The 20,367-nt window shown below is 40.9% G+C and overlaps 1 protein-coding gene across 1 annotated transcript; it reads left to right on the top strand.

The window, feature by feature from the left end:
* The first annotated feature begins 2,680 nt into the window (after positions 1 to 2,680).
* Positions 2,681 to 19,991, top strand: vps41 (VPS41 subunit of HOPS complex). The gene is made up of 28 exons (XM_071517294.1): positions 2,681 to 2,867; positions 3,251 to 3,289; positions 6,489 to 6,596; positions 8,031 to 8,108; positions 10,456 to 10,530; positions 11,557 to 11,619; positions 11,780 to 11,845; positions 13,552 to 13,671; positions 13,796 to 13,942; positions 14,044 to 14,110; positions 14,677 to 14,774; positions 14,883 to 15,012; positions 15,147 to 15,262; positions 15,396 to 15,514; positions 15,850 to 15,931; positions 16,163 to 16,255; positions 16,366 to 16,493; positions 16,599 to 16,743; positions 17,247 to 17,288; positions 17,379 to 17,429; positions 17,518 to 17,655; positions 17,791 to 17,845; positions 17,930 to 18,070; positions 18,179 to 18,315; positions 18,949 to 19,048; positions 19,142 to 19,186; positions 19,279 to 19,358; positions 19,588 to 19,991. The coding sequence occupies exons 1-28, from the start codon at positions 2,847 to 2,849 to the stop codon at positions 19,666 to 19,668; spliced, it is 2,565 nt and encodes an 854-aa protein (XP_071373395.1). The 5' UTR covers positions 2,681 to 2,846; the 3' UTR covers positions 19,669 to 19,991.
* The last annotated feature ends 376 nt before the right edge of the window (positions 19,992 to 20,367 follow it).

The raw sequence follows: 20,367 nt of genomic DNA, 5'->3' as shown, positions 1-20,367 counted from the left end.
CTTATGAGGTAATATTTCTACTAAAGCCTGAGTAATATAAGGTTTTTGGGTCAGATACAGACATTGATAATTGGGGCAAAAAATTATAATAACTACTATCTGCCAATAAAAAATATTTTTTCTTTGGTATAGTGAAAGATATATGCCTCCTTCCAAAGTCTCTCTTGTATTTGGTTCTCAAAGAATAATTGTAACAAAAGGCTACAATGAAGGCTGATTGAGTCCTAAAATGTAATTGATGTATTTATTTATATAAATCCTGATTGTAATCCTCTGTACACCAAAATAATTCTATAACACACACAGACTGGGGTTTTGTGTAGAATTGTTATTTTTCTCAAAGGTGTAAATGTGTCCATCTTTAAAATGAATTAAAAGCGATTGTGCCACAACCTTATTTTATGTGCAAAATTTTGAGAGTGAAATATGTGGCCGTTCTGATGTGAAAGACCAACACTGACCAATAATTCTGGTGCACCAATATATCTGTTCTGCTGTGTTAGCCTATAGGCCTAATACTCCAGGACCTCCAGTCTAATGTGGTATGGTAGATGATGATTTGTCTCCCCCTTAGGGTTATTAAACAAACTGTTCTCCTTTCTCTTAGTGTGGAACTTCCCACAGAATGTAAGGCACTAATATGCTCTCTATTTAGTTTTTGTTTACTTGTTTACCTACCTTGAACCATCCAAAAATATACCTGGTACCAATATGATTGACTGTGATTTAATGCAGCAGATTTGCATTATTTGTAAAATAACTTAAAAGCCAATCTGGCTCATCTCTACATCTACTGTAGACTCTCTTGGAATAGCAGGCTAGTGGAATCAAGTGATACGATTTTTTTTTTTTTTTTTTGCCACATTACTCATTAATATGATCAACTGTTATTACTATCCACCACCACTACAGCTAAAATGCTCCCCGGTGGATTGTTGGTGGGTCAGTGGAGGCTGAGGGCTATCAAAGCAGTGTATTAAAAGGAGCTCTTTGAAGCTTGTAAACCACGGCGCCCAGCAGGTCCACAACAAATACGAGCCTCTGATTGGTCAGGTGTGTGTGTGTTTTTTGCTAAATCGATCCACAGAGCTGACATTCTGGAGCATCAAAGCTTTCAGTGCGCTAATCTGACTCCTCCTAAGAGGGCAAGGGTTGTTTTTATTATTTTCTTTTTTTTCTCCATGAAGTGCTTATACCTTAGAGGGGCTCAGACATGCTTATGATATGAGACTGGACTAATCATGTGTTCTGAAGGTTTGAAAGGGAATGAAAGCAGATTGAGATAACGCTTTGACACTGTATTTATCAATCGATAAATAATGCAAAACATATAGAAAGCGGTGGAGAGAGAGATGCAGGGAGCAGGGAATCACAGGGCCACCTTTGGGCGTACCATTGGCATTATAGGAGTGACACCGCAGAGACTCACACACACAGCTCCACCCTGGGCTTCTCCTCAAAGTCAGTTTCCCCTCACTGTCTCCAGAGACCCGCGCCACATACACACTCATGAAAGGTGTGAAAATCTGATTTCCCAAAAAGGATCGGTAATTCTCTATGAGGGTGGAAGCCGCAATCAATAAATCATTGCTAAGTAGATTGTAAAGAAAAAATTATTCCCCCTCGGTGTCAGTGCATTAGGATTCTCCTGAGGATGGATGAGGCGAGATGGGGGTGTGACACAATCTCAATAAAGAAGAGGCAAATCATACCTTTAGCATTCATCTGGATTCAGGCCAGCACTGCCTGCAGGGTGAAGACGGGACAGGAGAGTCAACTGATGTCAGATGGTTTCATTTGGACACCATGTCCATGTGCAGCCTGATCACACTTTCCATTGACTTGAAAACAGTGTCAACATGCAATACCTGATTAGCTATTTTCATAACATGCATGAACACAGCCTACTAGACGTGGCAACTACAGGTTTTTCTTTTATAAAATCAATGTTAAGGTTTTGATCTCTGACTCTGACATTTAAAAAATAATGATATAAACAAACAAAAGGAAACAACAGGTTTGTTTATCAGGGGATGCAGAGGATTTTTTTCCACCACATAGCTGATAGGTTTAGAAAAAGCTAGAGACAGCCATCAACTGTCCTATCCACTTGGGGGAAGTTTGGAAGTATATTAGCCTTCTTCAGGATTTATGAAGACATGATATTACACTTTTTTTTTTTTTTTTCAAAATCTTTTTATTGAATTTTCTGCAGACATGACTAAATCAGTTCAGCAATTATAGGACATGGCAGGGTGTCTGTAATAGAGGAATGATATTACACTTTATAGATTATGCCTACCTGTAGTTGGCAGCTTTAAAATTCATACCAGAAAAGAATTGGGAAGTTGGAAAAAAACTGGAGTATTTTCCAGTGGGTTCAAAAGGTGAGAACTAACGTTACTAGCAAAAAATGCTATTAGGAGAGTTAAAAACAAGTAAAAAAAAAAAGTAGCTTAGCGCTGCTTACGTGCTTGTCAGTTGAGAGTTTTTGGCAAATGGAAATATAACAAAGAAATATATATATAACAAAGAAAAATAAAATCAAGTTCTGACCTGATATTGATTGGCAATCACGCTCACTGCTACAATAATTAGTTCGTCGTCATCTGCCTTGTTGGATATTCCAGGAAGACTTCATTTCCCATAATGCCTCACGGCTTTGTTTCGGTCATGTGATTTTACTCATGACAGTGGCAGCAGGTTCTGTCAACAAAGAGCACTTTGTTGTATATATTTGGATATTTTAGCCATCTAACTCATTCCACTACGCTAGATCGCCCCTTTTAGCATGCACTTCCTCACTTTGTATTGAGAGATATATTCCCTTTCGATATAATATCACAATGGCGGAAGTGGAGGATCAGGTAAGCACAGCATGCTAACGTTAGCTGGCTAATGGTAACGGTTATCTGTATTTAGCTAAATCTAGATAGATGAGGAATGTCAGTGATCGGTGAATATCAGTTGCCATTGGGTAGATTTGCTATTTGATTCAGTTAACTTGTTGCACGTTAAGGAAAGCAGCAGTTTGTCGCTGGAGTGATGTGATTTCTGGGTGTAGCCTTCTGTATAGAAATGTCACAGCTGCTGCAGTGCCCTGCCTGTTTTATACACCTCCGCAATTTATTGAGTTAAAGCGGTGTCAGTTCAAGTCCAAATGTGACACTATTCTATGGTTTGGTGTTTTAATTTATTAAAAATATTTAATGCCAGATTGTTGATAGCCATTCAAAATCTCTTCATTCAGGACAGGAAACCAAGTGAGGAATTCACAGATGAGTCTGAGGTAAGAAACACCTTAATATCAATTTGTGCTGCTCTCTTTTTCTCCTACATAAACACAACTAGAGAGCAGTACACATCGGGGTTAGAGCAGGTATATACTGGGAATTATTTTCTTTTAGTAAGCAAAATAGTTTACTGTTTTTGCTTGGATGAAATTACTCCTAAAATTCTCATGCAATTCCGTCAGTATTCCGTCAGCTGATGCCAAAATGCATCAACAGTAACACACTGTCTGTGTCTGCGGTGTGCATGGTGTTGTCAAGCATGGGTGATGTCTGAACTCAAATAGAGCTTGCTGCTTACTCAAAGGGCTGTAACTCATAGCCAGCCTTTATCAAGAACGCTTGATCCCAGAAGGATCTTTGTCAAACACTCATGAATTACAGATAGCTCTCCGGATCCATCAGCATTATGATTGAGCTCGAGCATGTAGCAGTACACCTGTGCTTCTGAGAATCACTAGAAGGCTAAATAAAATATGGCCTGACACATCAGCCCAGTAGGAAGGGGATCTTGTCTTTTTAGGAAGCAGAGAATAGAATGAAATATCAGGGAAAGGCTGCATTGGACAATTGCATCCCACTAAAGAAAACAGTTAAGAGTGGGCAAAGGGAAAATAGTACTTTAGCACACTAACACACTGAACAAGCACCAGGGACTGTCTCCTCTGAGTGGCTGCAAGCTGCTGATTATTTACTTAAGCTACTGCAATGTAACTCGGCCATTCTCTGTGCCTGCTGCAGCCTTACTGGATACTGGATCTATGTGCTGTGGGCTCTGCTAGGACAGAGAGGAAATGAGCAGGCTAACAGCTGTCTGTCCAGGTTCAGAGAATTCAAAGCCATGCTCAGCTCCAGGTCTCTAATTTGGCCAATCTAGTCATTAAATGTTTAGTAATGACATTAGAATAGGCTAATGTCTAATCCTGGTTGTCACAGTTTTTGTTCTGTTTTGATTTTCTCCCACGCTTGATCTGTCTAGTCAAGGGAATTAGGATTCATTTAAACTTTGGGGGAGCACACTCTGTATCAAACCCTGAGCAGCAAACGACACCGGCATACTAAGTTGCCTAATTGCAACTCAGTTTTCCCTCACTTGATCTGCAAGATTGTAACAAAAGATACAAATTTACACCAGAAACTGATCCAGGTATGAGAGAGAGTGACAAGAGAATTATTGGTCAATGTGAAATACAGTAAGATAATGCTAAACTGAAACCCTGATCCAAAGGTTTTTCCCTAGTGAAAATGTAGCCTATTTTCTACAATATTTACAATATGTGAGCTCAAACCAAACTTTTAAAGAGGGAAGGGCTCCATTTTTTAACGGGGTTTCTGCGCTTGTGAAGCCAATCACAAATAAAACTCACATGTGGGAGGGCAGCAATTCATCTCCTAATATTGAGGGGGACATTTGCCTCACCCCCCCCACCTTTATCCTATCCTATATCTTAATCCTAGATGGAGACACAAGGGAGATGTTCAGCCTGTGGTATTACATCTGCCAATAGGCAAAAATATGGGGTGACAAAATTGGTTAACAGCACACAAGGCAACTCAGTAGTTGACAAAACAAAGGGCAACTTACAACAAATGGCAAAAGTTTGAAAATGGGTAGTTTCTCTCTGGGGATGAAGTTTGCCTTTGTTGTTTGATACGCCTTTGAAACCCGTGACAAATGCCCTCGCATCAGAAATCTCACAACCAGAATACACAGGAAATAGCCTAGATATGGCGTTGTTGAGTGGGAAAGGATTGTTTTTGAAAATAACATTTTTTCCACGCTATTGTCCCCCACCTCCAACCCAGTAGCACATAATGGCAGACAATGTTTTGAGTTGATGCACCCTCTGGGCAGCCACAGACTGTGCAGCATTGGTTATAAACTGAATTATGAGTAATATTCAGGCTGTGACTGGCCGCAAATGTTGGCTCGTGCTGGAAAGTGTAGCATAGTAGAATACACTAAGTTTGGTTTATGAAAAGACCAAATTCATGTTTTTCACTGGGGATGAATGGTCTCTTGGAAAGATTAAAATTACTTTATCTTAAATTTCACACAAGGTAATGGGAATTTGTCTCTGTACATACAGTATATCTCCTGATACACACACGCAAAGCCCCCTACACATACTGTATGTATTTCTCCATAGAGGCGAGAACAGGGTCGGCCATAGTGCAGTACCGCTGGGTTCAGTGTCTTGCTCAGCAGCACTTTGGCAGTGATGGTGGGCATCGTGGATGTAATACCAGCCTCCTTCCAAAAATAGATTAGTTGCATGTTGCTGTCGTGTGGAAACCCTGTAACTCCAGTTTTTGTGATTTTCATGTTTTAACTTCAATTGAAGGATCACACATTCCTCAGCGGATTGAAAAATATGTACGGCCCTTGGGCAGATGAAACTCTTTCCAACCCCATTGGATAAACTGAAAAATGCATGGTGGTCAAGGTGAAAACAAGGCTGTTTTTCCTAGTTCCTGAGAAGTTCACATTTTGGAGATACAAGGTTTTCACCTGACAACGACAATGGACTGTTTTGGCGTAATATATCTGTCACATATTACTTGTTGATGATTTCAGATTGTTGTAAGAATGAATGAAGACTATTAAGGACTCCCTGTTTATGCTGTATACTATGGGATTTTGCAATTGAACATTATAGCTGCCATTTCATTTTCAAGATCGCTGTGCTATATATGGAAAAACTATAACATCAGATTCTTATGATCGATCTTATGAATTTGCATGATTTTATTGCTCCTATTTATTAATAGGACTAGTTTAATTTTGTATTCCGTCCTAAACTCTTACCTTTCTTGACATAAGTGAAAATATGTACCAACAGGTTGAGGTAATTTCACTTGTTTGTAACAATTTCCTTGAAATGAGTGACAAAATCTTGAAATGGGGTAGATCACTCCACTTGTTTCAAGACAATGTTACCTGATTCAGTACATTGGAAGCAACTGAAGTTATCTCACTGCATTGGCAGACGTCTTTTCACTTGTTTTACTAAAGATCAGATTTTAAGACTGAATACAAGATTAAATGACTTCAGAAGGACATTTTTTGCATTGTCAATGCCTCTTAAGAGTATTATAGTCTTGTTTGGGAGGGCAACTGTTCTCTTTAATGAATTAGTATAAGAAACCTTAAAGTGAGGGTCCATCTAAGGATACTAGTACTCCTTTTTGCACCAGGAGGAGGACAGCGAGGAGGAGCCCAAGCTGAAATATGAGAGGCTTTCCAACGGGGTGACGGAAATTCTCCAGAAGGATGCAGCCAGCTGTATGACTGTCCATGACAAGGTAGAGGTCATAATCCACAAGCCACGAGGGAAATCCACACATCTCAAGCACAGATTTCACATTGTTTATGTACACATTTGAGAGATGTCCTATTCAAAGTCAGTTTCCATCCCCTCTATTCGATCTGTAAAGGCAGGCCATTGTTTTCTCACCTTCCCTCTATTTTCTCTCTGGGAGCTACATCCAAAGACACCAGGCGCCATTGTCTTCTCCTCTTTTTATTCCCACTCTTCCATATTTTTCGCTCCTCTCCTCTGTTGGTTGCATGTTGATATTTTTAAGAGGGCCACTCTCGGCGAGATGGTTAATCGTCGTGGCACCAGGCGCACACATGCACGCCTGAGCAGAGCACGAGTCATACCCAGTTATGTCTCCTCACCTGATGTTTTATTAACCGCTATTGATTTTCATTTATTTATTTTTACTTTGAGGATTTCGCTCCCTCTTTTTCTCCCCCACTTTTGTTTTTTTTCCTCCGAAAAGCAAACCATGCCACGGTGAGAGACATTGCTTTGCTGAAATTCTAAATTTGATCTGACTGTCTTTCTTCCTGGGATTTCTTGTGCTTGTGTACCTGCTGCCATGCAGCTACCTGTACGGTCACACAAGCCCCCACCGTACCAAACTCCAGGAACCTTAAAGCCACCAGCAGCACATATTGCCTTATGTTGCCTCATATTTTAAGTGCCTGAATCGGAATTTCATTTGAACAATTCCATTCTGATAAATCCCTTTAAAAGTCGCTCCGCCTCACAAGGTTGACCCCTTTATTTATTTATTTTTGGTTATTTTATTTGGGGAGATTGCAGGGGCTCTGTCTGACATGCTCAGCTGTGCCTGTAAATATAAGCATTTCATTATAGACTGCACTGAAGCATGGTGGGCTCACCGCACATCCACATGCTGGTCTGGAGGGGAGGGGGATTAGGAGGAGGGACTGGAGCGGGGGCTGGGTGGAAGAACACACACTTAATCTAATGCCAAAAGCCCCCAGTTTCTATAATTTTTTTGTCCCAGTGGACCCACACACACACACACAAATACGCACACACACTTCTGCTGAAGCACAAAACATGGAAACCAGTTGCTGCTCAGTAGAAATAATAGCTCTATGGCGGGGCAGGGGAGGAGGTCGGGTTGCATGGGAAGAAGTCAGATGTACAGTGCATTTATTATGCTTAAGCATTTTAATTTGAGAAAAAAAAAATGCCATTTCACACTGCCTGCTTTAATAAATAGGGTTTTTCCACCCCCTGTAATTTCACAGTTTTGCCTCCAAGCCCACCCAATCCCCACTCCACCCACCTCCCAGCAGCTCCAAGAAACAGCTTTTATCCCCTTCCACAGCCTTCATCAGCACAAGATTTTTCCAGAAATTTGAAATGTTTTCAAGTGTCTTTTCGTTCAATTTACATCACATTTATCCCATTTCAGTTTCTCGCCCTGGGAACCCATTTTGGAAAGGTCTTCCTGCTGGACATCCAAGGAAATGTAACTCAGAAGTTTGAAATTGTGAGTATTTTAAGAACCATTATGCTGAAGGTTTTTTACAGTCCTTTGAGGCTGGATGACTAAGAATTTTTGGGCCTAGCGTAACTTCATTCCATTGAGGGCAGAAAAGAAATATTTTGGGCTGAATTCCTTCTTTGCAGCTCTATATTACTTTGTATGATTTATTTTTACTAACAAAATGATGTTAACACTTTCCTTGACTTCTGGTTTCTAACCCATCCTCAGTGTCTGAACAAGACCCTCAAGCTCTTTAACATTCATGAATACTGACACAATACTTATGTCAGCTATAATTAGGTGTTCCTGTGATACATTGTAACACATTTGTAACCTAGTAGTGGAATGGTGTGTCATCTTATTAAGCAAAAGTTTCAAAATATCGCTGTTCCTGCCTCCATGTCCTTCTGGGTTCTGTGACCATGAGTGTGAATGCTCATTATGTTTGTCAAAATAAGACGCATTGTCAAATCATTCTAAAAAATGTGGACAAAAAGAAAAAGAAATTCCCAGTGAGATCCCCTGAACTCAGAATTTCTACGTTGCCTGTCTACATTACTCTGCTTTCTTTGTTTTTAAGTAACGATTACCCAGTTTCCCCATGGGGATCATTAAAGTTTCATCTTATCTTAAGTTGCCCAGTAAAACACATGAACAACCGAGGTAACAGAATTAGAGTTCTGTGAAATAATGCATGCGATGTCCACCAGCATGCCATTCAAGGCTCCATTCAAGGTGGAGTACAAACACCAGGGAATGAGATTAATACTAAGGAAAAATAACTCACTAATATTAGTTTTAGTTAGCCAGTTTACTAGTTGTAAACACTCATTAGCTCTCAAGATAAGTAAGCTGATGACAGGCAATAGAAGTCTAATGTTCACCCATAAACGTGACCAGATTTTCGATCCCTTTTTGACACTCTGAAAAGCCCAGTCTCAGACATCTCAGTGAGAAGTTGGGTCGGATTGTATGTTTCCAAATACCTTGGCACAGTACAACACAAGTATGACTATAATAAAGACAGAATGTCGAGGCTCCAGTGTATCGGCCAAAATCGCCCTGCTTCCACTGTACCTTGAACTGTATACAATGCCAAACCTCTGCAGAGGAGCTGTGCTTGGCTAATTCTCCTGTAGCTCAGTAGGAGGAAATGCAGGCTGTAGAGACACTCTGTAAGATGAGACATAGTGGTAGTGAGTGGGTAATAGTTTTGACCTGGCTGGTACACAAACTCAGGTGTGGGACATTTATGCAGGCATTGTCACTCCATGTAATCCACACACTACCAATTTACAGTATGAGAGTCCATTATACTGTTGAGATCCCATAGGTGTGCATTCAGATGCAAAAGGCGGCATTGGGGGTTTTACAGAGTACCTTGGAGGAAGATGTCAATCATCTGGTAATGCTGACATGTTGCAAATTTCACACAGTTAATGCATGTGTGGGATATATAACCAGAATTGGTCTTGCATATCTCATTAAGGCCCACATTTTCACATTCCCCATATATTTATGTTAACTTGAGATTGGAGGGAATGACTTTGACAGTGGATATTTCTTCAAAAAGTATTTTAACTTGCAAGGAACAAAAATAGTCATCAGTGGTTTGCTACATCTCTTTTCATCAAAACTGCAAATTGTATGAGCTCATAGCACGAAGGAGCAGTTTTACTTCCCTGTCCCAGTGCTTCTGACTGTAATGTTCCTGCTGAGCACATTGATTCAAATGCTACTTATCTGGGAACTCGCTGCCAGTTATCAAAGTCATTGCATGAAAGAAACAAGGAAGCTATTTCAATGAACAAAAGAGACGCAGCTGAGTTCTCAGTGATGGATTATGGCGCCGGATTGGCGAGTCGGTCGGGATTCTGCGAACGGCGGAACATAATTTAAAATGCAAACCTCATGACAAACTGACACGTTGAACAAATGCCCAGGTAAACCTAATGTAGTGGAGAAATTGTAAATATACTGTATGATAAGCCAAAAAAAGACAGTTTTCCCTTTAATATTGATTTATCCTTTAGCTTTAGCATAATATCAAGGTAGCCCTTTATGGATAGGTGTTAGGTATGCCATAATTTATGCCATTTGGTCGATCTTTTTATCTAAAGTGCCATGAGTGCATAAAGTGAGAAAGGAAGCTCTAACCCTCGCGGTGTTAGTGCCATGCTCTGTGCATTGATCCACACGGGACCACACACCTATTACAGCGCTCAACTTTTGCCTTTCCCCTTTATGGCATTTCAGTTTGTGAGGCAAAATGTCAGCCAGCCACATTTGGCCAGCCACAAGGATATTTGCCTGCCTCTAGAAAAGATGTCATGATATTCTGTCTCCGCAGAGCTCAGTCAAGATCAACCAGATCAGCCTGGATGAAAGTGGAGAGCATGTGGGCATCTGCTCCGAGGATGGGAAGGTGAGATCTCTCCGCTCATCACCGCTGGTTACTGATCCTTGGGCCTGGCGCAAAGAATCGCCAAATCACTGTTTTTCATCTTTCATAATTCGTCCTCAGATTACTATTCATATAAAACTCATCTTATCAGTGTTAAAGGTTATGCTAATGATGTGGAACCTGGGAGGGGTTTGGCATGCCAGTAGTTATTTCCAAGAGCAAATTTTTTTAGAAGGCACTTCTTTCACTCTCGGAGTGTTAAACCCAGAGTTTTATCTTCCCCATATCTGTACGCATAAATCCACATTTTTTCATGATGTGGGAATTTATAAAAAGCTTGTGCCAATTTGAAGAGTGGGGAAAGGATCGTACTCACATCCGTTGAGCTGTCAGTCAGCCATCAGCTGTCTGTGGATACCCTCTCCATGCTCTCCACCTTGCTGTTATCTTGTCTCTTCTCATCATTACCACCATCCTTCATGGATTTTGCAGTCAAGATATGCTCTCTGATATCACCCCCCCCCCCAATTCTAGCACTCTGGCGGCAAAAACAAGATCTTGTCGCACAAAAAGTGGAGCAGACAATTAAAATCGATGCTACAGCAATTGTTTGCCCTCAACCAATTCAGTTGGCTGTTAATCCTTTGAAATCTAACTTAATCCTTAATCACCAGTGCAGTTCAAAAAGGAGATTGCAGCAGAGCATCATATTATTCATCCTTTAAAAAACTTTGTCTTCTTTTCGGGGGGCCTCACATAAAGAAAAGCTGGCTGTTATGTACTAGTTGGTACATTAGAGTTTGCTGTAGCCATCTGAGGCAGTGGTTAAGTCAAAGATTAGGACCCTTGTTTCTAAACCCCGGAGGGTTCAAAGAATCAACCTGTCCACTAATTGGTGACCCGGCGGAGAAGTAGGGAGCCAATCAAAGTCTTTCCTGACCACAATTCCCCCCGCTGGCCTCAGACAGGTGCAGACGCAGCAATTAAAGCAGAAATGTTGAGTTATTCGCTTTTGCTTGCCATTCTGCCATCTTGTCTCTATTTCAGGTTCAAGTATTTGGACTCTATACGAGAGAGGGCTTCCACGAGAACTTTGACTGTCCCATCAAAGTAAGTTGATTTCTCAAGTTTTAAAAATATATCCTTACACAATGTCCTACTATACTATACATCTGCTGCCATTACAGGCATATGGCAAAAAAAAAATCACATTTCAGAGTCTAAGATAGTTAAAACATGTTTTAATTGGTCCTTGTGTATTTTTCTGCAGGTGGTGGCATTACACCCTCAGTTCACCAGATCGAACTACAAACAATTTGTCACTGGAGGCAGCAAGGTAAGTTTGACTACTATTTTTATATATCCAGTCATTATTTACAGGTATTCACCATTATTAGCCATTTCCTGCCACAATAATTCATTATGTTTGTGTGTGGGAGAAACAGAATGCGGCAAACCTTCTCACTTTGGCTTGGCTGAAGGCTACGCTGGGCCTTTGTCTGGTGTGAAAGGCTCTTACTTTTCTGTCTCTTTTCTGGAGTGCTCCCGGGAGAGCAGCCCATTTTCACAAAGTGCTGTTCGCTCAACAGTGTTTGAAAGGCAATGCTTCACAAGCACAGCAAATAGATGTCATTATCAAGAGGGTACATAGTCTTAGGATTTCCGGGCACATACAGTGATCTCTTTCATGAACGTCTTCTCTGGTATGTCAGTACGGAAGGTGAAAACTATATCAGTTTGTTATTTTCTTTTCAAAAATAAAACCAAAAATATACATCGCCAAATACCAATTACATTATAGAAAACTGCACTGGCATGGCATCAATGCTAAACCATCCATAAATAAAGTATATCGACATATATACAACACCGGGGAGGGAAAAACTACTTTTTTTTCTTGTGAAACCCCCATTGTTAGTGTTACTTTACCATTTTCTTTCAATTGGCGCTGATTCCTCTCCATTCCAAATGGTGAAGGCCTCCACAAGGTGCCTGTGATGAAAATCAATAAGCCTCAACAGGAGCCACATCCTGTCAAAGGCAATTCAATTCGCCACAGTTCCTTTGTCATATCATCTCACTGTGGAGCAAACTGTTTAGTATTAACATAGCCCGACTGCTGAATTAAAGAGGTTATGCAACCTTCTCTCCACCACCTTGGTAATAATATTCACATTGCCTTTTATATATCAATTTGTATGGTGAAGACGGTAAAAATGCAGGGAATTTGAGTGACAGGCTTTGTGCTCTACAGCATGTACAAGGCCTGAACATAAAGCCCTGAACTGCAGTTGATGAAATGGCACTGTGGCCGCCCCGCCACACTGCACTGGGGATAAAAACACAAACCTCAAACTACGCTCTTGAGCATAGTTACTGGGTTTACGCACCTCTGTGAGGAGAAAAGCATTAACTGCTAGACAGCAGATAGTAATGCAAAAATACAGGATAGAGTTGGGTTCAAATACCGAGTTGTAATTTGCCCATAATGACTACAATAAATGGTGTGCAGCCTGAAGAAGTCGTAGCCATTATCGTGAGAGCTGGAATGATATATGAAATCATGCTTGTAATGTATCACTTTTTCAACTCTTTCTCTATGGTTTTCAAATCATTTTGTACTTGCAAATTACATCGGCCGTATGAATCTGAAAAATGACTTCTTCCATCACTGTGAATGTGAAGCTAATGCTTTCTCATCGCGATCGAGTCTAATGAGAATCTATCTTTATTGTCTGTGTGCCTAAATGCTCTGAAGTGGAATCAGACTTTGCCTCATTATTAGCAGAGTGAATGAGAAACTTCCCCACCATTTGAATCTATAAGGCAGCTTCACCCATTTGCCAGACACTTCCTGACTGTAGCTGCTCCTATGCAAAGCCATGCACTGTTCATCTACTGCCCTCTACTGGTGAGGACAGCACAGCTGCGGTCCTCGCCAGTGTTTGCTGAAATAACTTGATGATGCACTTTTTTAAACGCAAAGATATGTTAATTCAGATGCTGTGCTGTGTTAAAACTTTTCATTGTTTCCTCCTTAAGCTGCTTCTGTATGAAAGGAACTGGTTGAATCGCTGGAAGACGTCTGTCCTACACGAGGGTGAGGGCAACATCACCAATATCCAGTGGAGAGCGAACCTCATTGCCTGGGCCAACAATGTGGTAAGAGTCCTGTGACAGTCATGCTTACAAAAATACAATCTGTGGTGGTGTGAATGTACGATATTGAGCGTAGAGCGCATGTATGTAAATGTGCTAATGATTTGTTCCTCCTGGTTTCTGTTAGGGAGTTAAAATCTATGACATCAGCACGAAACAGCGGATTACCAACGTGCTGCGGGACAACGTCAGCCTGAGGCCTGACATGTACCCATGCAGCCTCTGCTGGAAAGACAACGCCACGCTCATTGTTGGCTGGGGCACTTCCATTAAGGTTCGCTGTTCTTTGTTCACAGGCAATATTTCTTTGTCATTAAGCACGCCAACTCTTCGTGGTTTATCAGACATCCTGTAATTGTTTTTATTCCTCCTCAGATATGTGCCGTGAAAGAGCGAAATCCCACAGAGATGAGAGATCTACCCAGCCGCTATGTGGAAATAGGTGAGTCTTCAATACACTACCCGTCAGGATGCCGGATCACTTTATCTGACAAATATAATAAATGTACAGGAATTTGTCTTGGTGTCACTGGTGCAGGAACATATTGACAACAAATGCATAAGCACATTCAGGTGACAGTGGAAGGAATAAAAAAGACTATACATGCTACTCGACCTAACTGTATTCACTGTTGTCACGTGAAAACCTCATACTGTAACTGCAGTTTTGTTGATTGTCATGTTTTCACTTCAATTGAAGGATTGCATGGTCTTCTATGGGTGGAGAAAACTCTACCATCCTTGCGCTGAAACCCTCTCAGACCCTATTCGATTAACTAAAAAAAAATGCATGGTGGTCAAGCTAAAAACAAGGCTTCTTTTTTTTTTTTAGATCCTGAAAAGTTTATATTTTGGAGATTTTTGAATTTTCACCCAACTGCGACGAATACATTCAGTATTAGGATGATCCGTTTGTCTTCAAGCCTCATGCATAAATGGACAGAATGGAACATAATGGAGGGATAATGCCTTTGACTTACCTTCTCTTTCTGGGTCTCTTTCAAACAGTTTCTGCATTTGAGACCGAGTTCTTCATCAGTGGCCTGGCACCGCTGGCTGATCAGCTTGTCACCCTGTACTTTGTGAAGGAGAACTCCGATCATATGGTAATGATGCTTGTTTGCATTTATATTGGAGGGGCAACTACGGTAATAGAGTTTATAGCTCATTGTGTGTGTGTGTGTGTGTGTGTGTGTGTGTGTGTGTGTGAGTAGGAGGAGGAGTTCCGTGCACGGCCTCGTCTCGACATCATCCAGCCTCTGCCAGAGAGCTGTGAGGAAATCTCTTCAGACGCGCTGACCGTGCGCAACTTTCAAGACAACGAGTGCAGAGACTACCGACTCGGTGAGACTATAAAAAACCGCCCTCGAGGAAATGTCACACAACCTTTACTGCGCTCTGATTGCATTATGCATCCACTATCAAATGTCAGCTTTGATGCACAGTACGCAGAGGCATGAGTGTATTTTCATCAACAGAACATTCTGAGGGAGAATCGCTCTTCTACATTATCAGCCCCAAAGACATTGTTGTGGCCAAGGAGCGAGACCAAGATGACCATATTGACTGGCTGCTTGAAAAGAAGAAATATGAGGTTCATGTTGTTGAATGGTGTTGAGTTTTAGGAATGTTGCGGTTAGAGTTTATCGTCACTTGTCATTCTGTGATTTTTTGTATAAAGATTTCATAAGTGAAGAATTAACTTTTATGTCCTTTTCCTTTCACAGGAGGCGCTGATGGCCGCAGAGATCAGCTTCAAAAACATTAAGCGACATGAAGTTCAGAAAATTGGAATGGCTTACATCAATCACTTAGTGGAGAAAGGAGATTATGACAGTGCTGCGAGGTAGGATTTACATAGCAGATTTGAACAAAGTCAGAATGAGGCATATGTTGGATATTTGAAACCCTCAGACTAGGAGTCAAGTGTCTGTTTTACATTTTCAGATGAGTAACGCTTTCAAATTGTGGGGTGATGCAGTTGGTGTGCACATTCAAAGCTAAAGACTGTTGTTTTTGTGCATCCATGTGATGTACAACATTCACATTCCAAATAATCTGAATTGACTATAAAACAGCAAGTATCTGCACTGCTAACACTGATAAAAAAAACGAAAACAAAACAGGATCATTGTTGTTGTTTTTTCTGTCTGAATGATTCATGTTTTTTCTCCAATTCAGGAAGTGTCAAAAGGTTCTTGGGAAAAACATGGAACTGTGGGAGAATGAAGTATACAGGTTCAAGACCATTGGCCAGTTGAAGGTAGGTCAGGATGGCTATGGTTCAAAGTATTCAACCAACACACATTTCTGTAACTTAATTGTACTTTATGATTAAAGTGATTTTGGTTATGAATTGATTCTGAAATGGTAATGCTACCATCCCAATGTGGTGTATTCTGTCTGGCAAGTTTTGTCTCCTTTTTTCCTTCCTCCAATATCAGTCTCCCATCAATATTGTGCCACCTCACATTCTGTCTCTCTCCCATCCCAGGCCATCAGTCAGTATTTGCCCAGGGGGGATTTGCGTCTTAGACCGGCCATCTATGAAATGATCTTGCACGAATTTCTCAAAACTGATTATGAGGTACTTTGTCCCTGCATAGTCTTGACGTTGTCTGACTGATCCAGTGTTAATCCATCGGTTGATAAACGTCAGCTGACGGTCCGGCCTACTCTCTATGTTTTCCTGCAAAGGGTTTCGCCACATTGATCCGCGAATGGCCAGGAGAGCTCTACAACAACATGGCCATTGTTCAGGCGGTCACCGACCACCTGAAGAGGGACCCCACTAACAGCACACTGCTCACCACTCTGGCTGAACTGTGAGTGAGATGTACTTAATTGAATAACTCGAACATAACTAGCAACATAAGCAACACCAAATTGGATGAATTTATTCGTTGTTTGGCCTGTTTTTGCCGTTGCAGGTACACATACGACCAGAGGTATGACAGAGCCTTGGAAATCTATCTGAGACTGAGGCACAAAGATGTTTACCAGCTGATCCACAAACACAACCTCTTCTCATCCATAGAAGACAAGATTGTACTCCTCATGGACTTTGATAAAGAGGTAATACGACTGAACATAGGCTGAAAACATGTAGAATGACAAGTATGTGTATTTTAATATCGACTTTACCTTGTCACTTTATAAGCTAAATGTTTTTTAAAGCCAAATAAATGAGATTGGCCTACACTGCGTTCACCCGACTTCACGTCTCCGTTTATATGTAGTTTAGTTGGATGCGTAGAACCAAATGATTCACACAGAGCTTGGAAAGGAGGTCGAAACTTTGATGAAAGTTTCAAGTCTCCAAAATGTCTGCTCCCTACTGCCATTAATAAATGTGTTGAAAAGGTTTTGAGCTCTTGAGTATCTTTGTGAGTGCTCTTAAAGACAAAGAAAGAAAATGAATTCGTATGATGTTCCTGTTGCAATCAAATCATCTGTAAAAATGCCATCCATAATTGCATATGGAGTTTAATAGTATTTTATAGCACTGCTGCTGCATCTCTGTAGGGAAAAGCTGGTCTATTTCTAGCTGAATTGTGTCTCTTAATTTATGTTGTCAGAAAGCTGTCGACATGCTCCTGGACAACGAGGACAAGATATCGGTATGTGTACCTGGCTCGCCTTGGTCTTTCATCAAGTATGTTGTAAAAATACACCGTCCACTGATCCTGCTTCTGTCTCCTCTGCTATAGACGGACAGAGTGGTGGAAGAACTAGGGGACAGGCCCGAGCTTCTGCATGTGGTGAGCTGAGGCCAGTTTTTTCCTGTGATCACATTTGAATATTATAAATTCACATCTTCACTTAGTCGAGCGATTTTTTTCCCTACAGTACCTCCATAAACTGTTCAAGCGGGACCATCACAAAGGCCAGAAGTACCATGAGAGACAGATTGGCCTCTATGCCGAGTATGACCGACCAAATCTCTTGCCTTTCCTGAGAGATAGCACCCACTGCCCACTGGAAAAGGTTGAACATCATCATACCACGCATCCAAGTTTCCAGAAGTTACAAGACATGAGCTACAAATCATATCTCACTTCCTATCTCGGCGTCTTTCTGCTGCCACTTTTCTGTCTCTCCCTGTCTCTCTCTCTCTCTCAGGCTCTTGAGATTTGTCAGCAGAGGAACTTTGTGGAGGAGACGGTCTTCCTGCTCAGTGAGTGTTAATTAATTTCCGTTTGCCTAATGTAAGTGCTTTTGAAATGATAAAAAGGAAGCTGATCGAACATGTTGCTCCCAGGCAGGATGGGGAACTGCAGACGAGCTCTGCAGATGATCATGGAGGAGCTGGGGGACGTGGACAAGGCCATAGAGTTTGCCAAAGAGCAGGATGATGCTGAGCTGTGGGAGGATCTCATCTCTTACTCTATTGACAAACCACGTATGACACAGTCTCCTGTCTAAACCCCTGCCCAGCATTTGTTTGTGCTTTGCTCTTTCTCTCCTTCTTACTATTTCTTTATTTCTCTCTCCGTCGTTGTCTCTTCAGCATTCATCACTGGCCTCCTTAATAATATTGGGACACATGTGGATCCCATCCTGCTCATCCATCGCATAAAGGAGGGCATGGAGATACCAAACCTCAGAGATTCACTTGTCAAAATCCTTCAGGACTACAATCTGCAGGTTAGAAACGCTTGCCTTAGATTATCTTAGATTACTGTCACTCACGTAAAATCAATAAAGGGGCTAGCAGGTTTAATAATATCTGTGTCAGTATTTTAGGCTTAGATTATCTTTTACAGACAATTAAGTCCAACGTGATGTAAGGCCATTGAAAGTAGAGGCAGCAAATTGTGAGAAATGAATATTCAATAATAAAGCAGTTACGAAAAGGTTTCCCTGCTGCCTCCTCCACATTAGGAATGGCTTGTATTTTTGCTCTCCCTATTGAAAACACTGTGTAATCACTATTAATAATTTGAATGCCACTGGCTTTTCTCTATTATTATTATTATTATCTATTGTTGTTATTATTATTCTGTTGTTATCACCACCTAAATACCCCCTGTAGCAACTCAGAAATCTGAACAGTTAAATCTCTAATGTAGCCACTGGCTGGCCATTTGCATTAAACAAATTGTTTTGTGGTGATGGTATTGTAACTGTAAGACTGTGTCAGCATAGGAAAAGAGACAACTGGGTGTTGCCTTTAAATAGATGATTGTAATTAGCATTTTGTTGTTTTGTTAATTAACCAACTCAGATCAACAGTTCAGTCTTTTCCCCTGAAATGCGTTTTGTATCCTCGTCTCTAAGATTCTGCTGAGAGAGGGATGTAAGAAGATCCTGGTGGCCGACTCCCTCTCTCTGCTTCAGAAAATGCACCGGACACAAATGAGAGGAGTCCGGGTGGACGGTGGGTGCATTTTTATGCGGAAGCAGAAGCAACGGAGATTAAGTTATTTGAAACCGAACGCGTAAAACTGTTGTTGCTGGTTTTCTTTTTCAGAGGAGAACATCTGCGAGTCGTGTCATGCTACAATATTACCATCAGGTGGGCTCTCGGTGAAGTCTCTCTGTATATGTCGCATTGCCTTTGTTAAATATTTATTGATCGTACATTCATGCTTAACATTTGTGTTTTAGATATGGCCAAGCCCTTTAGTGTGGTCGTGTTTCACTGCAGACACATGTTTCACAAAGAATGTTTACCATCTGCAGGAACAGTAAGTACCTGAACAATATCTGCACTTCTCTGTAGCTTTCACACTCTGTTCATGTCCCTGCCACAACACAAAGGGTGCATATTTATCTTTGTGTAATGTCAAGTTACATTCATCACATCTGCCCACCATTTTCCTCCCCAGTCTCTATTTTACCAGAGAACTTTGACCATGACAGGACTGTCTTGACTGTTTTGAGGATCCTGTAACTTTCCCCTCTCCCCCCTCTCAGATTCCTGGGGTGCAGTTTTGTAACATCTGCAGTGCAAAGAGGCGAGGGCCGGGAAGTGGAATCCTGGAGATGAAAAAGTAACAGGAACTTATGCACACACTGTATTATTATTGATGCTTTGTCTCACCCCTATCGCTGTCAGTTCATTGATCAATAAATATCACGTTCCCTCAGTCACCGAACCGTACACTGGCAAAATGCAAAACATTTTTATTGGATTAGCTCTGTATGTGGATATCTAACAACTGTACAATGCAATATTTATTCTGCTTGCCACTAATTTGATTTGGTGATGAAATGTCTGCAGATTGAAGAATAAAATGCTGTCACATGAAAGCTATCCATTTTGTATCTGATCATTGTCTTATCTGTAACGACCCAGTTGATGTCAAGTCAATCAATTAAAAATGTATAAGTAGAATTCATTTAAGTTTCCTCAGAGGTATTTCAGAGAGTTTTATCTTAGAAACTGTCAGTTTAACAAGTGTACAGGTGTATAACTGTGCATTATCTATTACATTAAACAATATTTGCCAGCAATTCTTTGATTCATTAAAAGGGTTTTAAAAAATAACTAGAATCTTTATGAAGAGCACCGTCCACAGTACACAACGTATCTTGTCATTACATTAAAGATTTCATTCAATAATCAATTTCAAGTTAAAGCAAACATTACAGGTTTAAGGTTAGTGAGGGTTAGGTTATGTTAGGCTAGATAGGGGTAGGCCTGTTATGTTTTCCAACACGTTATTTTGTGTGGTTTGTTTAGTTTTAGTTTGT

Source organism: Centroberyx affinis, unplaced genomic scaffold (assembly GCF_046629955.1).
Source record: "Centroberyx affinis isolate AG114_WGS23_722 - 3 ecotype Tasmania unplaced genomic scaffold, CSIRO-AGI_Caff_v1 ptg000045l_1, whole genome shotgun sequence".
In the NCBI taxonomy this organism is placed as follows: domain Eukaryota; kingdom Metazoa; phylum Chordata; class Actinopteri; order Beryciformes; family Berycidae; genus Centroberyx; species Centroberyx affinis.
This window is presented reverse-complemented; position numbering and strand designations above follow the sequence as displayed.